This window comes from Cebus imitator, unplaced genomic scaffold (genome assembly GCF_001604975.1).
Source record: "Cebus imitator isolate Cc_AM_T3 unplaced genomic scaffold, Cebus_imitator-1.0 Scaffold458, whole genome shotgun sequence".
NCBI classification, from domain to species: Eukaryota; Metazoa; Chordata; class Mammalia; order Primates; family Cebidae; genus Cebus; species Cebus imitator.
In genome coordinates, this window is record NW_016107773.1 from 1,221,248 (window position 1) to 1,243,604 (window position 22,357).

Here is a 22,357-nt window from a genome sequence, read left to right on the forward strand (position 1 = left end):
ACGCAATCTTGCTTGCTCTGTCCCCAGGCTGGAGTGCAGTGGCGCGATCTCGGCACACTGCAGCCTCCACCTACCAAGTTCAAGCGTTTCCCTGCCTCAGCCTCCTGAGTGCTGGGACTACAGGCACGCGCCACCAGGCCCGGCTAATTTTTGTATTTTAGTAGAGGTGGGGTTTCATTATGGTTAGGATGGTCTGGATCTCCTGACCTCGTGATCTGCCCGCATCGGCCTCTCAAAGTGCTGGGATTACAGGCGTGAGCCACCGTGTCTGGCCGATATTTGTTTTAAGAAAAGTCTTACTGCTTTAACTCAAATCTTGTAAATTAGCTGAGGTCTTTGTTTTTTATATGAATGATTTGTGAGGAGCCAGATTAAATATAATGTAAAAATACACACGGTGGCTGGTCGCGGTGGCTCATGCCTGTAATCCCAGCACTTTGGGAGGCGGAGGTGGGCAGATCACCTGAGGTCAGGAGTTTGAGACCAGCCTGGCCAACATGGTGAAACCCTGTCTCTACTAAAAATACAAAAATTAGCCACATGTGGTGGTGGGTACCTGTGATCCTAGCTACTCGGGAGGCTGAGGCAAGAGAATCACGGGAGCTGAGACTACGGTCACTGCACTCCAGCCTGAGCAACAGGAGCGAAACTGCATCTCAAAAAACACCCCCCCAAAAAACAAACAAAAAAACCCACACTGTACAATTATGGTTAAAAAAAAAAAAAAGAAAGAAACCACACTGAAAACAGTAATTAGTTTGCCAAATGAGCTCAATTAGGTTACTGCCTTAGCAAGCCTCTTTGGGACCAAGTGGCCTCTAAGCACCTAGGTAGTAGTATCTTTTCTTTTCCTTTTCAGACTTTTGCTTTTGTAAAATTACTAAGGTGTAGTATGTGTGCTGTTACAGGATGGAAAAATGCATCATAGGAGGTTAGAAGCTTGTTGGCCTCACTCATAAAGGGATGATGAGAAAACTGAGTACCAGGCATAGAGCAAAAAGGAACTCACTCCTCCCAACGCTTTCATTTCTAAATAATGCTTATGGAAACCGTGCCAGGGTTAGCAAAAGAAAAGAGGCACAACCACGGCGGGTGGGCTTTGGGGAAAAAGGAAAGCGGGCGGGATATGGGGAAGAAAGCGACTTCTTTGCGCTTGCGCCACTGGGAAAGCGGACAAAGGCGCGTAAAGTGACGTCATTGTGCGTCACAATCCTTGTGGTCTCGCTGGAAGAGTAGCGCCGGCTCCGAGGGGCGGGACCCAGCTGATTGTCAAAGGCGGCAGGTTGTAGTTTTTGTTTTGTCCCGAAAGGCTTACCATGAATTGCCAGGGCTGAGAGAGATGAAGAGGATATGCGGCGGTGACAGGTTAAATTCCCCAGTTACATTATAGAGTTGGAGGTGGGGGACCTTCTCATTGTTAGAGACCCCTACCATGGGAGATAGGCGGTTCGGAGCCAGTCCTGCCTAACTTTGTGTTCACTGATGTTAGGCATGCTAGGGCTGCAAAGGTGGGCACCCCTACTCATCTAAGAGCTTTCTCCCCTCTTCTCTTTTTCCCCTTTGCGTCTCTTCTTACATCATCTGCCACTTAGTCGGCTTTCCTTGTGTGAACTGGAGCCAGAAAACCTTGAGAACTTATTCTTCGATCCAGACATGGCGCAGGAGAAAATGGAACTAGATTTCGAGCTGCCGCCGACTTCCACCACCTCAGACAGCAACATTTTGAGAAGAGTCAGCAGTGCCCCTTTGATCAATGGACTTGGGTGAGCCGGGTTGAGATACTGGAGGAGGCAAGCGGGTGGGGAGGAGGTGCTCAGGAAAGTGATTTCCTATAGAATTCCCGTCCCTTTATTTGTTGAGGTTCTGCAGATATCTCCCTTGTTCCTGGTGTCCAGAAATCCCACCCTCAACCTTCGGTGGGGGTAGTGGGATGGGCTGACCTGACGGAGAGTGCGCATCTACCCTAAGGTTGACAGACATCTAAACCTGAATGTCCTCTCCTGACAGTCCACCCGGAACCAAAGCAGCAGCCAATTGGTGTGGAGCAGGACTTTTTTCTAACTTCAGCCCATTTCTTACCCACTCCTTTGAAGAAATTTAGCATCCTCCCCCACTCACCTCCAGATCTTCTGCCATGACTCTAATATTTGTCATTTCAGCTGCTTTGTCACCTCTGACCTTCACCTACAGCCTCTTGAATGAAAATGATTGTCAAGCAAATAAGCTTTGGACTTTTACACACACACACACACACACACACACACACACACACACACACATATTTTTTAGACAGAGTCTTGCTCCGTCGCCTAGTCTGGAGTGCAGTGGCACGATCTCAGCTTACTGTAATCTCCACCTCCCGGGTTCAAGCGATTCTCGTGCCTCAACCTCCCTAGTAGCTGGAATTACACGAGTCCGCCACCACACCTGGCTAATTTTTTGTATTTTTAGTAGAGACGGGGTTTTGTCATGTTGGCCGGGCTGGTCTGGAACTCCTGGCCTCAGGTGATCTGCCTGCCTCGGCCTCCCAAAGTGCTGGGATTACAGATATGAACCACCGGGCCCTGCCTACACATATTTTTTACTGGAGCAAAAAGTTTTGATACCACAGAAGCTTGATCTCCTAAATTACACATTCATGCTGGGTGGTAACTCCCCAAGGGTGGAGAAAATAGTCCTTAGGGGTGTGTGAAAAATTTTTGCTCTTTTTATGTATACAGATATACATACAGTACATACACATACATAGTACATATGTGTTATTAAAATTTCATGGGGAGCAATTGGGGAAAATGTCTAAAGAGACTTTTTAGAGGGTCAATAATGGAAAAAGGATTTTAAAACACTGTGCTAAGTGATGATTAACTGTATTTCTGAAGGTCTAGCATTACTAAATCTTATTTCTTAAACTAGAGTTTTAAAATGAGATTTTGGATCTCACATTTCAGTATATAAGATTTTCTAGATATTGTAAAAATATCTGAATAATGCATTCACTACATACGTTACTAACTTTGCCCCTCACCTTTTGTGGCATCATACTAATTGATAGTTGTAATTCACAATATCATAGACTATCAGAAAGGGATTCAGAGACCAGCTTTACCCTCCTCGTTTAACGTATGAGCATACTGAGGCCCATAAATCTCCAAAATGACATGTTGAGCGGCACAGGCAGTACTAGGAACCTCTGTTTCCTTACTCCTAAACGACTGTTCTGTCCACTGCTAATCAATATCTAAGCTGATTAACTCTAAATAAATGCTGCTTTGGGGTCATTTGAAGTAGGAGAAAATATATTGTTCACAAAGTGAAAAGTAAACGAAGATTGACTGAAAGAAAATACATTACCTTTTTAAAATAGGCTGCCAGAAAAACATATAACGGGGACTCTGCATGTTGTGCTGAGAACAAGAACATTTTATACACTCAGGATTTTGCTCTAATCCTGTTGTGGCAATAAAGGAATTAAGGGACCCATTCTACTAGGAGAAGAGAGCAGTAGGGAGAATGCTGGCTTTATTGAAGTCAATATAAAAAGAAGAAATAGGTTGCAAATAGATGATGGAGGATGTTGACTTGAAAGAACCTTTAGATCCTATTTAATGTATTAAATACGCCAGAGAAGGCGTGGGCTGGGCCCCTTTCCTAATCCTCAGAGTCCTGGAAACAGATCTCAGTTATCCCTTCATACCTTGTTTTGTTCTGCAAGTGATTTGTTTTTTGTGTTTGGTTTTTATTTTTCTTTTATCATATTAGAGCATAGCTACAATGTTGGATTCCATAGCTTAAAATCCTGATGCATGAAGTAAAATTTGTACAGAATGATGAGGGTCACTAGCATATTTCTTTACTAGGAGTTGAAAGATATAGAAGCCACAAAGTGGACAGAGCCCAGGGACTCTAGTCCATCAGAAAGAAGTAACAGGAATGATGTGACATGCCTGAGGTCAGGGAACTTTCCCAAATGATCTAAGGGCATTTTTTGTGCTGTTGTAGAAAATGTAGGGTGTGGTCAGAAAAGTTATTCTGAAGCAAGAAAAATTTAGGATTACACCGAGCCTTAGTTGAATTCATTTTTGCCTCAGTTCTCATTTGCGTATGTATACTGCTCACTTTTCTCTTTTTTTCCCTTCCTTGGCCCTCTAACACTTGTGTACTACCTCTTTCTAATCTATACCTGGTAGTAAAACATTATTTTCAGAAAGGTGAGAGTCACTAGCATATTTCTTTAGTAGGAGTTAAAGATATAGAAACCACAAAGTGGACAGAGTCCAGGGACTCTAGTCCATCAGAAAGAAGTAACAGGAATGATGTGACATGCCTCAGGTCACCGAACTTACCCAAATAATCTGAGGGCACGTTTTGTGCTGTTGTAGAAAAATTTAGCTTGCTAAACATTATTGCACCTCTTTCAAGTAGTTTTCGAACTTTGCTTGATGTTTCTTCTATATAAGGACCCTCTTGCACCGGTGTTTGCAGAATTAAATTCCTTACATTTGTTTCTTTCACGTCAACTCTTCTCAATACAGTGTTACTGTTTCGAAGAAGTTTCTGCACTGTTTTGTGTATATCTTGTACTAATAAAAATTCCAGTGTCAAAAGTTTTGAACCTCTTGTTTCTTTATACTTTTTATCTCTGTAGGTGACTGACTTTATTACTGGTGTCTAACTATATTTAAAGCTAGGAGGTTTTTTTTCCTTCTCTTTCTCTGACCATTATTCAAAGACTCAGAAATTAGGTTCTTGTATTCCTGCCAGTGTCTCCCTACCTTAAAAACCTCTACCTTGACCCTGCATTTAAACTGTGACTTCCTCAATTCTTTTTTTTTTTTTTTTTTATGGAGTCTTGTTCTGTTGCCCAGGCAGGAGTGCAGTGGCACAATCTTGACTCACTGCAACCTCTGCCTCCCAGGTTCAAGCAGTTCTCCTGCCTCAGCCTCCCGAGTAGCTGGAACTGCAGGTGTGCACCACCATGCCCAGCTAATTTTTGTATTTTTATTAGAGACAGGTTTTCACCATGTTGGCCAGGCTGGTCTCGAACTCCTGACCTGGTGATCTGCCTGCCTTGGCCTCCCAAAGTGCTGGGAGTGTAGGCATGAGCCACCGCACCTGGCCCTCAATTCTATTTGAAAGGCAAATCACTGCCCCAAAGCCAAATCCATCCCATCACCTGACTTTGCAAATAAAATTTTATTAGAATGGAACCATGCCCATTTATTTACTTATTATCCATGGCTACTTTCCCACTGCAGTGGCAGAACTGAGGAGTTGCAACAGATACTATATGGCCCACAAAGCCTAATATGGCCCTTTGCAGAAAAAGTTTGCCCACCCTCTGGTTTATTGAACTCCTAGGAACGTGGAAGAATAGCAGCCATGAAAAATTATTGCTTTGGGAATATTATGACGTAAATCTATTATAGTTTAGACAGAGCTGTTTATTGATCGTTTGATGTGGAACGTTGAACATCCATCCAGTTATATACTACCTCTGCTTTTTCCAAGTTAGAAGTAGCACTTAGCTCAGTTCAGATATCACCTAGGGTTTTATAAATTCATGTTGAATGATGCATACCAGTTGAAGTATATGCTGCCTGAGTTCTTTCTTTCAGTTATAGTCTTACTAAAATTGGCAAATTTAGGAGAGAATATATCATTGCCAGCCCTAAGAATTAGGCCCCTTACACACATTCACGAAAGAGAGTGGAAAGAAATAGCCCATTACTGTCCCTCCAGTTTTCTTATAAGTGACTGCCAGAACATATTCCTATTCTCACAAAGAAAATGACTGGGAATAGAAGTAAAATTAGATACATCCATATACCTTCTCATTCACAAAATATTGAATGACGATCTGTTGTATGCAAATTATCATGTTGCAAAGATGTGTCTCAGGGCTCAATAAGCTTTAATAGGGAATATAAATACTCAAAGGACTTAAATGTATGGTAGAGTCAGATAAGTGCTTAGGGAGCTAAAGAAAGTGCTAGGGGAATTCAAAGAAGGGAGGGAGACACCCTGGAAGAGAGGGGGCTGGGGTTGGGATAGCATTTTAAGTATTACATATACAACAGACTTGAAGGCAGAAACGCATAGATGTATTCCAGAGAACTGAATGTTCCACTTTGCCTGAACCCCTGACTCCCAAATGTTCATCTGCTGATTAGTGCTGATCTCAGATGAAGTTTTTACCAATCCATGCTTTTGGAGAAGTTAAGTACAGCATAATTAAAGATGTCATTATATAGTTGTTAATTGTCCTTCCTGGGCAGGGCTGTACTGTACTCTGAGACTGTTATTCTCTTATTTTTTAAATACCAAAATGTCCTTTTACGAATGAAATGATGGTGTTGGTCAATGGTGGGATTTTTTTTTTCTTTTTTCTTTTTTTTTAAGACAGTCTCACTCTGTTACCCAGCTGGAGTCCAGTGGCACCATCTTTGCTCACAGCAGCCTCCGCCTCCCGGGTTCAGGCAATTCTCCTGCCTCGGCCTCCTGAGTTGCTGGGATTACAGGCGCACACCACCACGCCCAGCTAATTTTTGTATTTTTAGTAGAGATGGGGCTTCACCATGTTGGCCAGGATGGTCTCGATCTCTTGACCTTGTGATCCACCTGCCTCGGCTTCCCAAAGTGTTGGGATTACAGGTGTGAGCCACTGCACCCGGCCAATGGTGGAATTTTTTTTTAAAGAAATGACTTGGCAAAAGAAATAAGTGGCAATGTATGTTTCTGCCTAGATTTTGTTTTGAAATTGTACTTGTCCATGAAATTGAAGAGTCTGGAGCCAAACTGTGGAGGGCTTTGAATGTCATAGTAAAGAACATAACTGAATCTGACAGGCACTGAAGAGAGTCACTGAAAGTTGTGAGCAAACTGTTCTTTAAGAAGGTGCCCCCGGTAGTCTGTTAGATAGCCCGGAGAAGGGAAAGAAGAGAGGCAAGGAGCCCAATTAGTCTACGGCAGTCAGTCTGCAGAAAAGGAAAAAGGCCTTGAATTGGTTTTTGGCAAGGAGCCTGAAAAGAATCAGGTGGATATCAGAGGGAGCGAGTATAGAGGTAAAATCTAAAATACTGGCAGTTGATTGGCTATAGGCAGCTAAAACAAAAAAGGGTTACAGATGATTTCTCATATAGGAGGTACCTGGATGCAGGGTGCATGCGAACCATCTGTATTCTTTTTGCAACTTCTTGTGAGTCTCAAATCGTTTCAAAATAAAAAGTTATAATGAAAAGGAAAAGATGCCAGGCACAGCTGGGATCTGTGGTCATGGCTACTTGAGAGGCTGAGGCAGGAGCATTGTTGAGCCTAGGAGTTTGAGGGCAGCCTGGGGAATATATAGCAGGACCACGTCTCTGAAAAAAAAAAAAAAAAAATGACATGATGATTTCTTCGGGATTACAAGGTCAAATAGGATTCACTTGGGTGGGCAACCATCAAACCTGAGGACACAGATCCATCTTCAGTGGGCTGCAGCTGCACAACTTCAGTCCATTGTTATCATGGGAATGTGGCCCAGTGTTGCAAAATCTTGCAACTTTTCAATAGAAGCCAGAAAGTTGGAATCTGTGTTTTTTCTTAATGCGAAATCTCACAGTGTACAAAACAAATTCAAAAACATTTTTAACACTGTGTAGGCCAAACAAAACACATCTGTGAAAAATCTCAGTTCCATCAACCCCTGCTATTGGTTATTCCTCTTATTCCTGTGACACTTTGGGAGTTGAGAGGGAATTGGTATTTGCACATTGTTGCTCTGAACATAAATTTAAATCATTTACAGGTTTACACTGAAAATGATGTATTTCCAAGGTCACAATAAATTATACTTATTCTCTGTAGCATGATTAGAAGTAAAGTAGTGTGCTAGAGAATTCCTTACCTTATATGGAGACCTGTTTAGGCTCAGCCAACTAAGGCCGTGTGTGTGTGTGTGTGTGTGTGTGTGTGTGTGTGTGTGTGTGTGTGTGTGAATTTCTACCTTTGCACAGCTTGCCTTTACCCTTACTGTTTAAGTATTTGAAATCTGCTTTAAAAGAATTTTGTAATGGATTTTATATAACAAATTTTTTCTTTTTAGTTTTAATTCACAGGTGTTGCAAGCTGACACATTAAGAGTTAGGACAAACAGAAAAACGTTTGGGAATCAACATTCTCTGGTAAGAAAATGCTTATAGTGGCCTCCCTGTCCAAGACTGGTGCCTATTGGTCTTAACTAATGGTCTTCAAACATGAGCATTCACAGGGAGGGCTTATTAAAACACAGATGGCCAGCGGGAGTCTCACCCCCAGGGTTTCTGATTAAGTAGATTGGGGGTGGAGCTTGAGAATCTGCGTTTCTAACAAGTTCCCACTTTGAGAAACACTGCTCTAAACATTACTGAAGGAAAAATAAACACACTGACTACGGTTATGATTGCTGCAGCTGCAACAGAATTAATTTTTAAATCCCATATGGATTTAACATTGAGATTTTATGTATAAGACCATCTGGTTTCCAATTTTTTTAAAGAAAATTCTAACTTTGAGAGGAAAATTTGCAGACTCTCCTAAAAGTAGTTTTCAGGCTTTTAGTTAGACTTTTATCTCACATTTATATTGAATTGTAAATAAAATTTGCTTTTCATGGTGTTACAATGTAATCTCTAAATTATAACTCTTTTCTACTAATTATCCTGTAAACATAGGGAATATACTTGTAGATCAGTAAGCCAAAGTGAATACATGATTCATTATATGATTTTTTTTTTTTTTTTGAGATGGAGTCTCTCTGTTGCCCAGGCTGGAGTGCAGTGGCATGATCTCGGCTCACTGCAACCTCTGCCTCCCAGGTTCAAGCAGTTCTCCTGCCTCAGCCTCCTGAGTTGCTAGAATTATAGGTGCCCACCACCACACCTGGCTAATTTTTTGTATTTTTTTTTAGTAGAGACGAGGTTTCGCCATCTTGGCCCGGCTGTTCTTGAACTCCTGACCTCAGGTGATCGACCCACCTCAGCCTCCCAAAGTGCTGGGATTACAAGCGTGAGCCACTGTGCCTGGCTGATTTTTTTTTTTATTGAGATGAAATCCACATAACATTCAATTAACTATTTTAAAGTATACAATTCAATGACGTTTGGTGCATTCACAATGTTGTTCACCTACCACCTCTCTCTGGTTTCTAAAGTGCATATCCTTGTCTTGTTCCTCATCCAAGGGGGGAAGCTTTCAGTCCTTCACCATTGAATATGATATTAGCTGTGAGTTTTTAGTAACTGCCCTTTATCATGTTAAGGAAGTTTCCTTTTACTTGCCGAGTATTTTTCCTTTTCCTTTCCTTTTTTTTTTTTTGACAGAGTTTCACTCTGTTGCCCAGGCTAGAGTGCAGTGGCACAATCTTGGCTCACTGCAACCTCTGCCTCCCAAGTCCAAGCAATTCTCTCACCTCAGCCTCCCAAGTAGCTGGGATTACAAGCACCCACCACCCTGCCCAGCTAGTTTTGTTTGTTTGTTTTTTGTTTGTGTGTTTTTTAGTAGAGACGGGGTTTCATCACGTTGGCCAGGTTGGTCTCAAACTCCTGAACTTAGGTGATCCGCCCGCCTCAGCATTCACAGTGCAGGAATGACAGGCATGAGCCACTGCACACGGCCTAGTGTTGATTCTTTAAATGTTTGGTGGAGTTCAGCATTGAAACCATCTGACATTTCTTTGTTGGGAGGTTTTTTATTACCAGTTCTATCTCTTGTTATAGGTCAGTTGAGATTTTCTATTTCTTCTTGAATCAGTTTGGTAATTTATATGTTATGTGTTATGTATTATAGATTTATGATTTTTTAATGTGATAAAATCTATCGAATACATTTTAGTGAAATATTTTTTTTGGTGAAATATAGCTTGATACCTATTTAAAAATATTGTTCACTAATCATGAAACTAAACATTTTCCTTTTCATAGATTTTGATACTCAATATTATTCCCACAAATGCATTAATGTTATAGTGGGAGAAATTAGAACTGTTCATTAAATGAATCTTTCTTCTTTCCACTTAGTCATTTATTCATTCATTCAACAATATTTGTTGATCACCTGCTTGCCTCTCAAAGCCTTTCATGCCTATCCAGTCTTTTTTTTTTTTTTTGAGATGGAGACTGGCTTTGTTGCCAGACTGGAGTGCAGTGTCACCATATCGGGTCACTGCAACCTCCGCCTCCCCGGCTCCAGCGATTCTCCTGCCTCAGCCTCCCGAGCAGCTTGGACTACAGGCGCCCACCACCACGCCCGGCTAATTTTTGTATTTTTAGTAGAGATGGGGTTTCACCATATTGGCCAGGGTGGTCTCAAACTCCTGACCTCGTGATCCACCCACCTCAGCCCCCTAAAGTGCTGGGATTACACATGTGAGCCACCAAGCCTGGCCAAATTTTTATATTTGAAAACACTTTCAGTTGAAGGAGGCGTGCAGTGAGATGAAGCCAGATTTGATTGGGCTGAAGAATGACTGAGAGGCGAGGACCTATAAATGGCACTGTACAGCCAGGTGTGGTAGCTTACACCTGTAATCCCAGCACTTTTGGAGGCTGAGGTGGGCAGATTACCTGAGGTCAGGAGTTCGAGACCAGCCTGCCCAACATGGCAAAACCCCATCTCTAAAAATACAAGAATTAACCAGGCATGGTGGCAGGCACCTGTAATCCCAGCTACTCGGGAGGGTGAGGCAGGAGAATCGCTTGAACCTGGTAGGTGGAGGTTGTAGTCGTACCACAGCACTCTAGCCTGGGCAACAGAGAGGGACTCCATATGAGAAAAAAATGTGTGTGTGTTTGTGTGTGTGCGTGTGTGTGTCTCTACATATGTAGGTAAAGCAATGTTTTAGAAACAAATCACTGTGACAGAAGGCATTGAAGAACCATAGGTTTCATTCAACACAAAAATAAATAAAGTTGCATATTTTCTAAGCATTGTTTAAAAAAAAACTGTTCTCTCACAATTATTTTGTTTAATTAAGTGCAAATATTTTCTTCACTTCTCTCAGGAAATCACTCCACCCACTTCTGTTGAACAGAAGCCCGAACACCTCTTCTGACATTGAGACTGCCTTCTCTCAAATCACCCTTTTGCTTTATCTCCTAACAACTCTGAAGTTGGCATGCCTGTTTCTTTCTCTCCCACCAGGAATTCTGGCACTTTTGCTCAATCTGCGTGTCACTGCCTCACTTCTCCATCCCCACCCCCTCCTCTTCCAAAGGAAGCAGGGGGAATGTCTCATCTTCCTAAGAAAAAAGGTTGTGCTTTTCTTGAGCAATTCATCTGTTCTAATTTTATGTCTACTGACATCTATCTCATTAGATTTTGCTTTTCACATTGGCAGCCACAAACCCCAAATCTACTGTATGGCCCACAAAGTCACAGGCATGTAGTACATTCCTGCCCTGCTTTGTGCCCTGTGCATCCAGCCCATGTTCAGTTGGTGTCAAGTAGCATTATAGGCCACCTTAAATCATTTCTGAAACTAGGCAGAGACATTTATGAACATAGTGTACAACCCTTTGTTTAGGATTTTCTGAGCATTTTGTCTGTAGTTACTGTAGTTCAAGATGGCTTAAAAACAGCAAACCTAGGAAAATGAAAAATAATTTTTAAAAATCTTAATGTCTTTACAATATTAGTTTATGGTGATCTCTCTTAAATGGAACTAGGTTTGATTTTTCCTCCTATCTTAATTCCTTCACTGGAGATAATTGTTGGGAATTAGCTTCACCCAGAACCCTCCCTAACCTCCCCCTACTTCTACTCCCAGCCTGCTTCACACCATGACATTGTTCTTTGGTGCTGATAATCTTAGTTCCTTCCAAGGACTTTTTACTCTCCTGGAGTGGGAGAGAAAGGCACAGTGGGAAATTTACACAAAAGATACCAGTGAGGTTTATTACATCTGAGGAAACTCATTATTTCTATTTTAATACTTTGTTTCATGTGGAAAAATTATCTAAGGTAATTCCTTTGCAAACGCCACTTGTAGTACTTAATTTGGGGACAATTCTCTTCCAGAAGTCTTGTTTTCTACAATTAATTTCTCACATTATTACTAAAAGAATTGGCCAATACAATGTTTGATCCACATTTTGTCCAATTAAAAGTCCTTCTTGTAGCTTATGATTCTGTTGCTCAAGTTCAAATCCTACTACCTCAGACATTTCACACTGTCTCCCTGCTGGTATCATCAATTTCAGTCAATCTTCTCACGATTTCCTGGACAAAGTTTTTCAGTTGGAAATCCTAAGCCTTTGTCTGAACCTAAACTAGTTCTTTCCCATCCCTTAGGTAGTCATTAAAAATTATCTCTTCTAGGAAATCTTTCATTATTTTATGAAACAAATTTGTCATACCATGTTGTTCTCACTTACAAGTGGGAGCTAAATGATAAGAGCTTATGTGCGCAAGGAAACAACAGACACTGGGGTCTACTTGAGCGGGGAGGGTGTGAGGAGGGAAGCAGAAATGATAACTATTAGCTGGGCGCGGTGGCTTATGCCTGTAATCCCTGCACTTTGGGAGGCTGAGGTGGGCTGATCATGAGGTCAGGAGATTGAGACCATCCTGGTCAACATGGTGAAACCCCGTCTCTACTAAAAATACAAAAAATTAGCGGGCATGGTGGCACGTGCCTGTAGTCCCAGCTACTCGGAAGGGTGAGGCAGGAGAATCGCTTGAACCCGGGAGGCAGAGGTTGCAGTGAGCCGAGATCATGCCACTGCACTCCAGCCTGGGCGACAGCGAGAATCCGTCTCAAAAAAAAACAAAAACTATTAGGTACTGGGCTTAATACATGGGCGATGAAATAGTATGTACAGCAGGCCAGGCGCAGTGGCTCACACCTGTAATCCCAGCATTTTGGGAGGCCAAGGCGGGCAGATCACCTGAGGTCAGGAGTTTGAGACCAGCCTGGTCAACATGGTGAAACCACGTTTCTACTAAAAATACAAAAAAATTAGCCAGGCATGATGGTACATGCCTGTAGTCTCAACTACTTAAGAGGCTAAGACAGGAGAATCGCTTGAACCTGGGAGGCAGAGGTTGCAGTGAGCCGAGATTATGCCACTGCACTCCAGCCTGGGTGACAGAGCAAGACTCCATCTCAAAAAACAAAACAAAACAAAACAAAAACAAAAAGATAATACGTACAACAAACTCTGGTGACACGTGTTTATCCATGTAACAAACCTTCACATGTACTGCCAAACCTAAAATAAAAGTTAAATAAAAAATTAAAAAATAAAAGGTAATTGTCTTACTTATGATATGTCATTATAATACAGCCAGTGTCATAATTTCTATAGAAAGTATATGTATACATTTAAGTTCAGTTTAGCATATCTTTTTCCTTAGATTATAAACTTCACAAACCATAAGGTTTCATGTTATATATTGTGTATTTTCTGTGCATTTGATCGATGAAGATGTGAACTTCGGTAGCATGAATTAAACGTATTAAAATTCTGCATCTTCATTGCTGGGTGTGGTGGCTCACGCCTGTAATCCCAGCACTTTGGGAGGCCGAGGTGGGTGGATTACCTGAGGCCAGGAGTTCCAGACCAGCCTGACCAACATGGAGAAACCCTGTCTCTACTAAAAATACATAACTAGCCAAGCGTGGTGGTACATGCCTGTAATCCCAGCTACTTGGGAGGCTGAGGCACGAGAATCACTTGAACCAAGGAGGCGGAGGTTGTGGTGAGCCAAGATTGTGCAATTGCACTCCAGCCTGGGCCACAAGAGTGAAACTCTGTCTCAAAAAAAAATAATAATAATAAAATAATAAAATTCTGCTTCTTGAAAGGTGTGTTTGTGTGTATATATGTATATTTGTATATGTGTATTCTGTGTACACATATACATACATGTATACATGTATATGCATATACACACAAAATGTATACATGTACACATATATCCACGTGTATATGAGATTTTTTCAGGAAAAACTAAATTTTTCAGATTCTGTTCATGCTACTGCACAACTTCTCAATTAGTGCTACTGAAGGAAAACAATGGGTAAGAATCTCCAAAACTGTGTGTAAATCACAATGTTTTCTGCTTGCTTTGAAAATTTGATTATTTTTATAGTATGCCTTAAGAATGGGCATATAAATTTTTTTTTAATTAGCAATATCAGAGGTTCAAGGTAAAAAAGAAAAAAAATCACAGTATCTAATGTTGAAAGGGTACAAGGAAGTAGGCATTCTAATACACTACTGGGAAGTAAATTTGTGTAAGTTATCTGGAGGCAGCTTGGCAATGTGTATCAACAACCTTCCAACCAAGAAATTCCAGCTCTATGAATTTATGCCAAGGAATTAAGGATGTACACAAACATTAGCTTAAAAGATATTATTACAACATTGTTTGTATAAGCTAGCAAAAAATATGGCAACAGTCTGAATGTCTAACAATAGGGATGTACACAAACATTAGCTTAAAAGATATTACAACATTGTTTATGTGAGCTAGAAAAAATATGGCAACAGTCTGAATGTCTAACAATAGGGACTAGGTTAATCGACAGATTCTTCATTACCTGTATTTGAATTCCAGTTCTAGCAATGACTATATAACCCCTTGGGCAAGTTGCTAAATCAGTGGCCCTCAGTCTTCCTGAGGCAAAATGAGGGTGCTAATAATGCCTACCTCATGGGGTTGCTGTGAGAACTGAGTGAGATAAGGCCAGGTGGGGTGGCGCATGCTTGTAATTCCAGCACTTTGGGAGGCTGAGGTGGATCACGAGGTAAGGAGTTTGAGACCATCCTGGCAAACACAGTGAAACCCCATCTCTACTAAAAATACAAAAATTAGCAGGGGGTGGTTGCGGGTGCCTGTAATCCCAGCTACTTGGGAGGCTGAGGCAGGAGAATCACTTGAACCCAGGAGGCAGAGGTTGCAGTGAGCCAAGATTTGGCCACTGTACTGTAGCCTGGGTAACAGACTAAGACAGAAGAAGGAGGAGGAAGAGGAGGAGGAGGAAGAGAAGAAGAAGAAGAGGAGGAGGAGAAGGAGGAGGAAGAGGAAGATAAAAAAAAAGATCAGGATGAATAGGCAGAGCATAGAGGAATTTTAGGGCAGAGAAACTACTGTGTACCATACTGTAATGGTGGATGCATGTCATACATTTGTCCAAACCCTTAGCACGTCCAACACCAGGAGTGAACCTAAATGTAAACTATGAACTTTGGGTGGCAATGATGTGCCAATGTAGATTCACTGGTTGTAACAAATGTACCGTTCTGGTGAGGGATGTTGATGGTAGGAGAGGCTGCACATGTGTGAGGGCCAGGGTTATGTGGGAACTCTTCATAATTTCTGTTCAATTTTGCTGTGAACCGAAGAGCACTCTAAAAAATAAAATCTATTAAAAATAAACAAAAGATCCAATAGAATAGGAAAATACTAAAAACTGCTACGTAGCAGAGGACAGATAGCCTAGTTTTATAAACGTGCAGCATATAATCCAAGTTGTTTATGTATAATTAAATGATGAATTCTAGAGTATTTGATGATGGTAATACTAATGGTGGCAGTAGTTACAGTTATCATTTATTTAGCACATACTATGTACCAGACGCTGTGTCGATCACATTACATGCATTATCACCATTACCATATTTAATATAAATAGATGCTTGAAACAACAACTCTTGTTCATAACACTGTTGCCTATAGCAACAAATTATATATCCAATGTTTCCCTTTAATGTAAGTTTTATCCAGAAAAGATTTCTGATTTTTGTGAGAAGGGTCAGCTAGTAGCATTATTGATTTGAATTACAAATTTTCTTAAAATATCAACCCTGGAACATGATTACTATAGGCCAGCCTGAGTTACACACCAGTCAATAGTCCATAGCTGTCAGACATTTTTGTTGTTGTTATTTTTTGAGTCAGAGCCTCACTCTGTCGTCCAGGCTGGAGTGTAGTGGTGCGATCTGGCTCACTGCAACCTCCGCCTCCCAGGTTCAAGTGCTTCTCCTGTGGCAGCCTCCAGAGTAGCTGGGATTCCAGGCACCTGCCACCACACCTGGCTCTTTTTCCTTTTTGTATTTTTTTTTTTTTTTTGGAGACGGGGTTTCACCATGTTGGCCAGGCTGGTCTAGAACTCCTGACCTCAAGTGATCCACCCACCTTGGCCTCCCAAGGTGCTAGGATTACAGGCATGAGCCACCACGTCCAGTGCGACATGTCTATACCCATCCTCTGGATAGCAACAGAACCAAGCTCAGGGCTGATGATATCTGAGTATGTCTATTCCAAGCATGTAGATGATGCCATTAGGTGTAACCTGCTTTTCTCCTATATATACCAGAGTAGATTATTTTTTCACAGTTCAAACTCTTTGAGCAAGACATTTAAAGCTTTCTAGTATCTTCACGCTTTTGGCCTCACAGTCCTTTCTCCCTCCATGAACTCTTGGCGTTCCACTCACACAGGGCCAATAACCTGTCCTAAAATATGCCAAGCACCTTCACTTTTCTGTTGCTTATGCTGACAAACTCTTTGTCCTACAAGGTCTAACTGAAATACCACCTTAAGCCTTTCTTGTTTGTCTCCCGCCTCCCCCCCCACCGCCCCCGCTGCCTACACACACCCACTTCATCTTTGCTTTTGATTCCCACCCCACTTTGTTTTCATTTCACCTGCACTTCCTTGTCTCTTACATAAAATCTGCTTCCAACACTCTTCAATGGATTGTAAGGTCTCTGAGGGTAATAACTATAGCTTATTAGTTGTTTTTCTTTAAAGAAAAAACTCTCATTCCCCTCTGAGCAGAAAAATAGCTCATTAAACCTAGTAAGCATTCAAAAAATACTGAACTACTTAACAGCCATATTTTGACAATAGCGAATTATTGTGGTGAAGTAACTGTTGCTAATTGTCAAATACAATTTATATGTAGTGAATTTTCAGTTACCCACGTACCAATTTTCTATAGTTCTTTTTGCAACCTTGGCTGTTTCTTCTACTTTATAGCAAATGATTTGAAAAAACAAACGGATTTTAATACTTTAAGCAACATATAATGAGTGAGGTAATGTATTCCTTAAAAAGTCATCTGATACATTTTAAAACCCAATAAAATTTCAGACTATCTGCTTCATGGAAACACATACTTTATTTTTTTTATTTATTTATTTAGAGACAGTGTCTTGCTCTGTTGCCCAGTCTGGAGTGCAGTGGCACGATCTCGCCTCACTGCAAGCTCTGCCTACTGGGTTCAATTGCTGAGGCAATTCTCCTGCCTCAGCCTCCTGAGTAGCTGGGATTATAGGTGCCTGCCACCATGCGTGGCTAATTTTTGTATTTTTAGGAGAGACAGTGTTTCACTCTGTTGCCCAGGCTGGTCTCGAACTGACCTCAGGTGATGTGCCCACCTCAGCCTCCCAAAGTGCTGGGATAACAGGCGTTTTTGAACACTCATCTTCTCACTCCTCTTACTGCCTTTCATGGCCACGCTTCATCTATTGGTTTCCACTGGGAACCTTAGCAACCTCTTTGCCCTCCTTTTGGTCATTTCTCCAATCTACCTCCTTCTATTCACCCTCCCTTTTCCATTTAGACCCTCACCATCTGTGACCTGGCCCGTGACCCTGCTTCTAGTCCCTCTTCCATCCACCATCAATGTGTTCTGCATGATGCTGCTAGGGTTACCGTTCTAAAGCAGATATGATCTTGTTTAAAAGAACCTTTGAGGTTTGAGAACTCAGAGGAATCTATGCTCTGGGTTTCCTACTGTGCTCAAAGGCTAAAGTCCAAAAACCACAATCTGGTTTTAGCCTAATTTCCCTAAATTTGTTTCCTGCTTCACCCTCTCAGATACTAAGTTTGAGCCACCCTGAACCTCCCTGTTCCCTGAACATTCCTCTCTGCCTGTTTACTCTCACTCCTTGAAATGTCCTCCCTTCTCTTCTCTAATGAATTGCTACTCCTCTATGAAGTCTTCTCCAAGACCCCACACAGAGTTCTCTGTGCTTTGAACTCAAATCATAACTCTGTTCTGCCATTTGACTGTGACCTAGTTTCCCCTAACTAGACTTGGACTTGCTCAAGGACAGGAAAATCTCTTATTTACCTTTGGATCCTCAGGGCCTAGCTCAGTGCTCATTATATGTATTTGTTTGTAGAGGTGGGTTTTTGCCATCTTGCTCAAGCTGGTCTTTTATTCCTGGCCTCAAGTGATCCTCTCAAAATGCCAGGATAATAGGCATGAGCCACCATGGTGGCTGGCCTCCAGGTCTTTTCTTTTCTTTTTTTTTTTTTTTTTTAATTCCGTAGCTGGGATTAGAGGCACGTGCCACCACGCTCAGCTAATTTTTGCTTTTTTAGTACAGACAGGGTTTCGTGATGTTGGGCAGGCTGGTCTTGAACTCCTGGCCTCAAGCGATCCACCTGCCTAGGCCTCCCAAATTGCTGGGATTACAGGCATGAGCCACTGCACCCAGCCTCATTCCATATTTTGAATGTACAACTCAATGTGCTCTTTATAGAATTTGAAACTAAGATATGGTAAACACATTATCTGGCATTTCAAGAAATAGGCACAGTACAGAAAGAGTTTACAAATGAATTCTGAAGGTAATTTTCAAGCTTCATTTTCACACTTAGCTTTAAATCCCTCCATTCTTCCATTCCCCTCTTGTATGGGTCCTCATAAGCATTGAGAAAAGACTGAAAAGGAAAAAGTAACCCCCAAAAAAGAGAAAGGACCTAGACAAGAAGTATCTTAGCAACCAAGAGTAAAATGTGCTTTTAAATGACTTGAAAGTGACTACCTTAAAGTCATTCTATATTATGAAAGTTTGGTTGCCCCAGGTAGATTTCAGTTTATTTGATGTCGTTATTTTGTTTATGATTTTTGGGCTGTATGCTTGGCAAGCAAGCTACTGATTCAGTGACTGTTTCAGCTTTTTTTTTTTTTTTTTTTTCCGGGTAATACCTCTCACTCAGCTTTAATGATGGGCTGAAACTGGCAAGAGAAATGAGGCAATTTTAAGATCTAGTGCCTTAGGAAAGAAGAGGTAGAGATGAACAAAATCCTCTGTTGATGTTCTGCTCTATATTTCTTATGATAACAGTTATTTTGTTCTGTTTTGGAAAGTGTTGATTTTTGATCAGTATAATTTTCAGTCAAGATCCAGTTGGATCTTTTTTTAACTTTGAACTTAACTGATACTGTTGCTGGCATGCATAAGGCACTAAATAAATATTTTAGGTAATTCAACATTGACTTAAGGTTTAGATATAATTAATCGGAAACACTAAAGCAAGCTTGACTTCTACATTTTAAATTTCAGTTGTTGCCACCATCTCCCTTTCGTGGTTCCATCAGCCGCCTTCATCAAATCAAACAGGTAAGAAGACTTTCCAAATTGAGAGCTGTTCATTTAAAAAAGTAAGTGTTATTTTTCTTTGTAAAAATACCTGTGTTTCAGTAATTCTAAGTGAGGTCACATGTAATTAAGTTTTTATTTCTAGGAATGATTTCTTAAAAAAAGAAAACAAACTAAGAAGTCCTATATTTGGCTTATTCACTATTTTAATCAATTAATAATTTCTAGAAATACTGCATACTTTTCTATCTTGAGCCTGGCTTCTTTCTTCCAGGGATCTGAAAGTGGAATGCTACACATAAAAATTAATTTTCAGCTTCATAATAACCATAGTTATCATTATTTTTTTTGACCCTCAGATGAGTTTTTTTGACGGATAAAATGGCCTTCATGCTATTGTTTTGTGTTTACTTCTTAGTGATTTGAGATCAGGGACACATTGTACCTCGCTGGTTTATATTTTGCGCATTTGTGCACATGTGTATGTGTGTGTGTGTGTGTGTGGTTGAGTGGGTGGATGTGGGTAGGTTGGTAGGTGTGCACTCATATGCACATGATGCTTAATAGCACAAGCCTAATACAGAACTCAACCTTTTAATTATCCAAGGATTAGCCACAGAACTCAAAAGATCAAATCACCACTCCACCAGAGGTGTTATTTCTTTTTTTGACCCAGCTACAAGCAGACATTTTTCCCCCCAAGGGAGGCTTAAGTTATTCACTTAGCACTGATAGGTACTTTACATCTGTGGCCTCATTTTATCTTGCAACAACTTTATAAGGTCAGAAACTAAAAAGGGGAGAAATTTAGCAATTTACCCAATGTCCAGAGTTGGTGAGTGTCAGAACCAAGATTTGGCCCAAAATTACTGGATTATTTTCCAGCTCCCCTTTCGCTGTTTCAGTGGCACAAAGCCCATAATACCGTCTTGTGATCCTAGTTACTAGTCCTCCAACTCTTGCTTCCTTTCCCTCTCTCCCTTTCACCCCGGTGCCATGCCTTCCTAAGGTCAGTTCATACACTACCAAGAAAGTATGGTAAAAACGGTTTTTCATACCTTTTTTTTCTTTGAGACAGAGTCTCACTCTGTTGCCTTGCCCCTGCTGGAGTGCAGTGGCGCGATCTCGGCTCACTGCAAACTCCTCCTCCTGGGTTCAAGCGATTCTCCTGCCTCAGCCTCCCGAGTAGCTGGGATTATAGGCACCTGCCACCATGCCCAGCTAATTTTTGTATTTTTAGTAGATACAGGGTTTCGTCATGTTCACCAGGCTGGTCTCAAACTCCTGACCTCAACTGATCTGCCCACCTCGGCCTCCCAAAGTGCTGGGATTATAGGCGTGAGCCACCACACCGGGCCGGTTTTTTACTTTTTAGTAGGTAAAGCTTCTTTTACTCCCATTTTTGTATGTAGCTGTTTTAGAAATTCTTAAAGAATTCAGCAACTTTGGATGAGTAGTTAAAGTGACCTCTGATTTATCTGTGCAATATGTTTCTTTGCTTCTCCTAAATTAAGTCAAATATTTGAAGATGGGTTATGTGTTGCTATTTGCTGATGAAGCTTTATATAAATACTAATTTACATTGATTAGGAATATAAGTTTAACACACTTTATTTCCATAGTGACATATAAACATTTTAAATGAAATGCAAGTAGAAAATGAATAAGATGGGAAAGTAGAAAAACATTAATTTTCAATCTAGATACTGATTGAATGGAAAATTAAGAGTTATTTTCAGCAGTTTAATGGTCTGATAGACATCTTAAGTTGTATATTTATTTATTTATTTATTTATTTTGAGACGGAGTCTCACTCTGTCACCCAGGCAGGAGTGCAGTGTTGCTGTCTCAGCTCACTACAACCTCCGCCTCCTGGGTTCAAGGGATTCTCCTTCCTCAGCCTCCTGAGTAGCTGGGATCACAGGTGTGTGCCACCACACCCAGCTAATTTTTTTGTATTTTTAGTAGAGATGGGGTTTCACCATGTTGATCAGGCTGGTCTCGAACTCCTGACCTCAAGTTATCTGCCCGCCTCAGCCTCCCAAAGTGCTGAGATTACAGGCATGAGCCACTGCGCCTGGCACAAATTGCATATTTCTTTACATGCATTCTTTGACTGACTTCATTGTAGTTATTAAACTTAACATTTTAAGTGCAAAACAGAAATGTCTGGTTCTCTCCCCATTACATTCTGAACTTTCACTTTAACAACATTAATAAGGGCATTGATTTTATCAAAAAAGGGGAATAATATTGGCTGTCTCATAGGATTGTTATGAGTATGAAAAGAATTGCAACTGACCCTTTAACAACCTTGGTTTTTAAAAAGTAATTTAATTTTTATGCGTGCCATGGAGTACATGAGATACTTTGATATAGGCATGCAATGTGTAACAATCACATCAGGGCGAATGGAGTATCCATCCCTTCAAGCATTTATCCTTTGTGTTACAAACAATCCAATTATACTTTTAGTTATTTTTTAATGTACAATTAAATTATTATCGACTATAGACACCCTGTTGTGCTAGCAAATACTAAGTCTTATTTGTTCTTTCTGACTAAATTTTTGTACCCATTAACCATCGCACTTCCTCACCCACCCCTCATTTATCCTTTCCAGGCTCTGGTAATCATCCTTCTAATCTCTATCACCATGAGGTCAATTGTTTTCATTTTTACCTCCCACAAATAAGTGAGAACATGAGGCTGGGTGTGGTGGCTCACTTCTGTAATCCCAGCACTTTGGGAGACCAAGGTGGGCAGATCACGTGAGGTCAGGAGTTTGAGACCAGCCTGGCCAACATGGTGAAACCCTGTGTCTACTAAAACTACAAAAATTAGGCAGGCATGGTGGTGGGTGCCTGTAATCTCAGCTACTCAGGAGGCTGAGGCAAGAGAATCACTTGAACCTACGAGGAGGAGGCTGCAGTGAGCCAAGGTCACTCTACTGTACTCCAGCCTGGGCTTCAGAGCAAGACTCCGTCTCAAAAAAA

At 41.1% G+C, this 22,357-nt stretch overlaps 1 protein-coding gene across 2 annotated transcripts in view; it reads left to right on the plus strand.

The window, feature by feature from the left end:
* The first annotated feature begins 1,188 nt into the window (after positions 1 to 1,188).
* Positions 1,189 to 22,357, plus strand: part of PABIR3 (PABIR family member 3) — a 42,988-nt gene continuing 21,819 nt past the window's right edge. Inside the window, exons 1-4 of one of the 2 annotated variants that reach the window (XM_037732614.1) lie at positions 1,189 to 1,282; positions 1,593 to 1,763; positions 8,084 to 8,162; positions 19,326 to 19,382. In XM_037732614.1, coding sequence (XP_037588542.1) covers positions 1,654 to 1,763; positions 8,084 to 8,162; positions 19,326 to 19,382 — 246 coding nt within the window. In that variant the 5' untranslated portion in view covers positions 1,189 to 1,282; positions 1,593 to 1,653. Of the gene's footprint in view, positions 1,366 to 1,592; positions 1,764 to 8,083; positions 8,163 to 11,017; positions 12,563 to 19,325; positions 19,383 to 22,357 lie in introns of those variants that run through there. The other variant, XM_037732615.1, reaches the window with a different exon arrangement.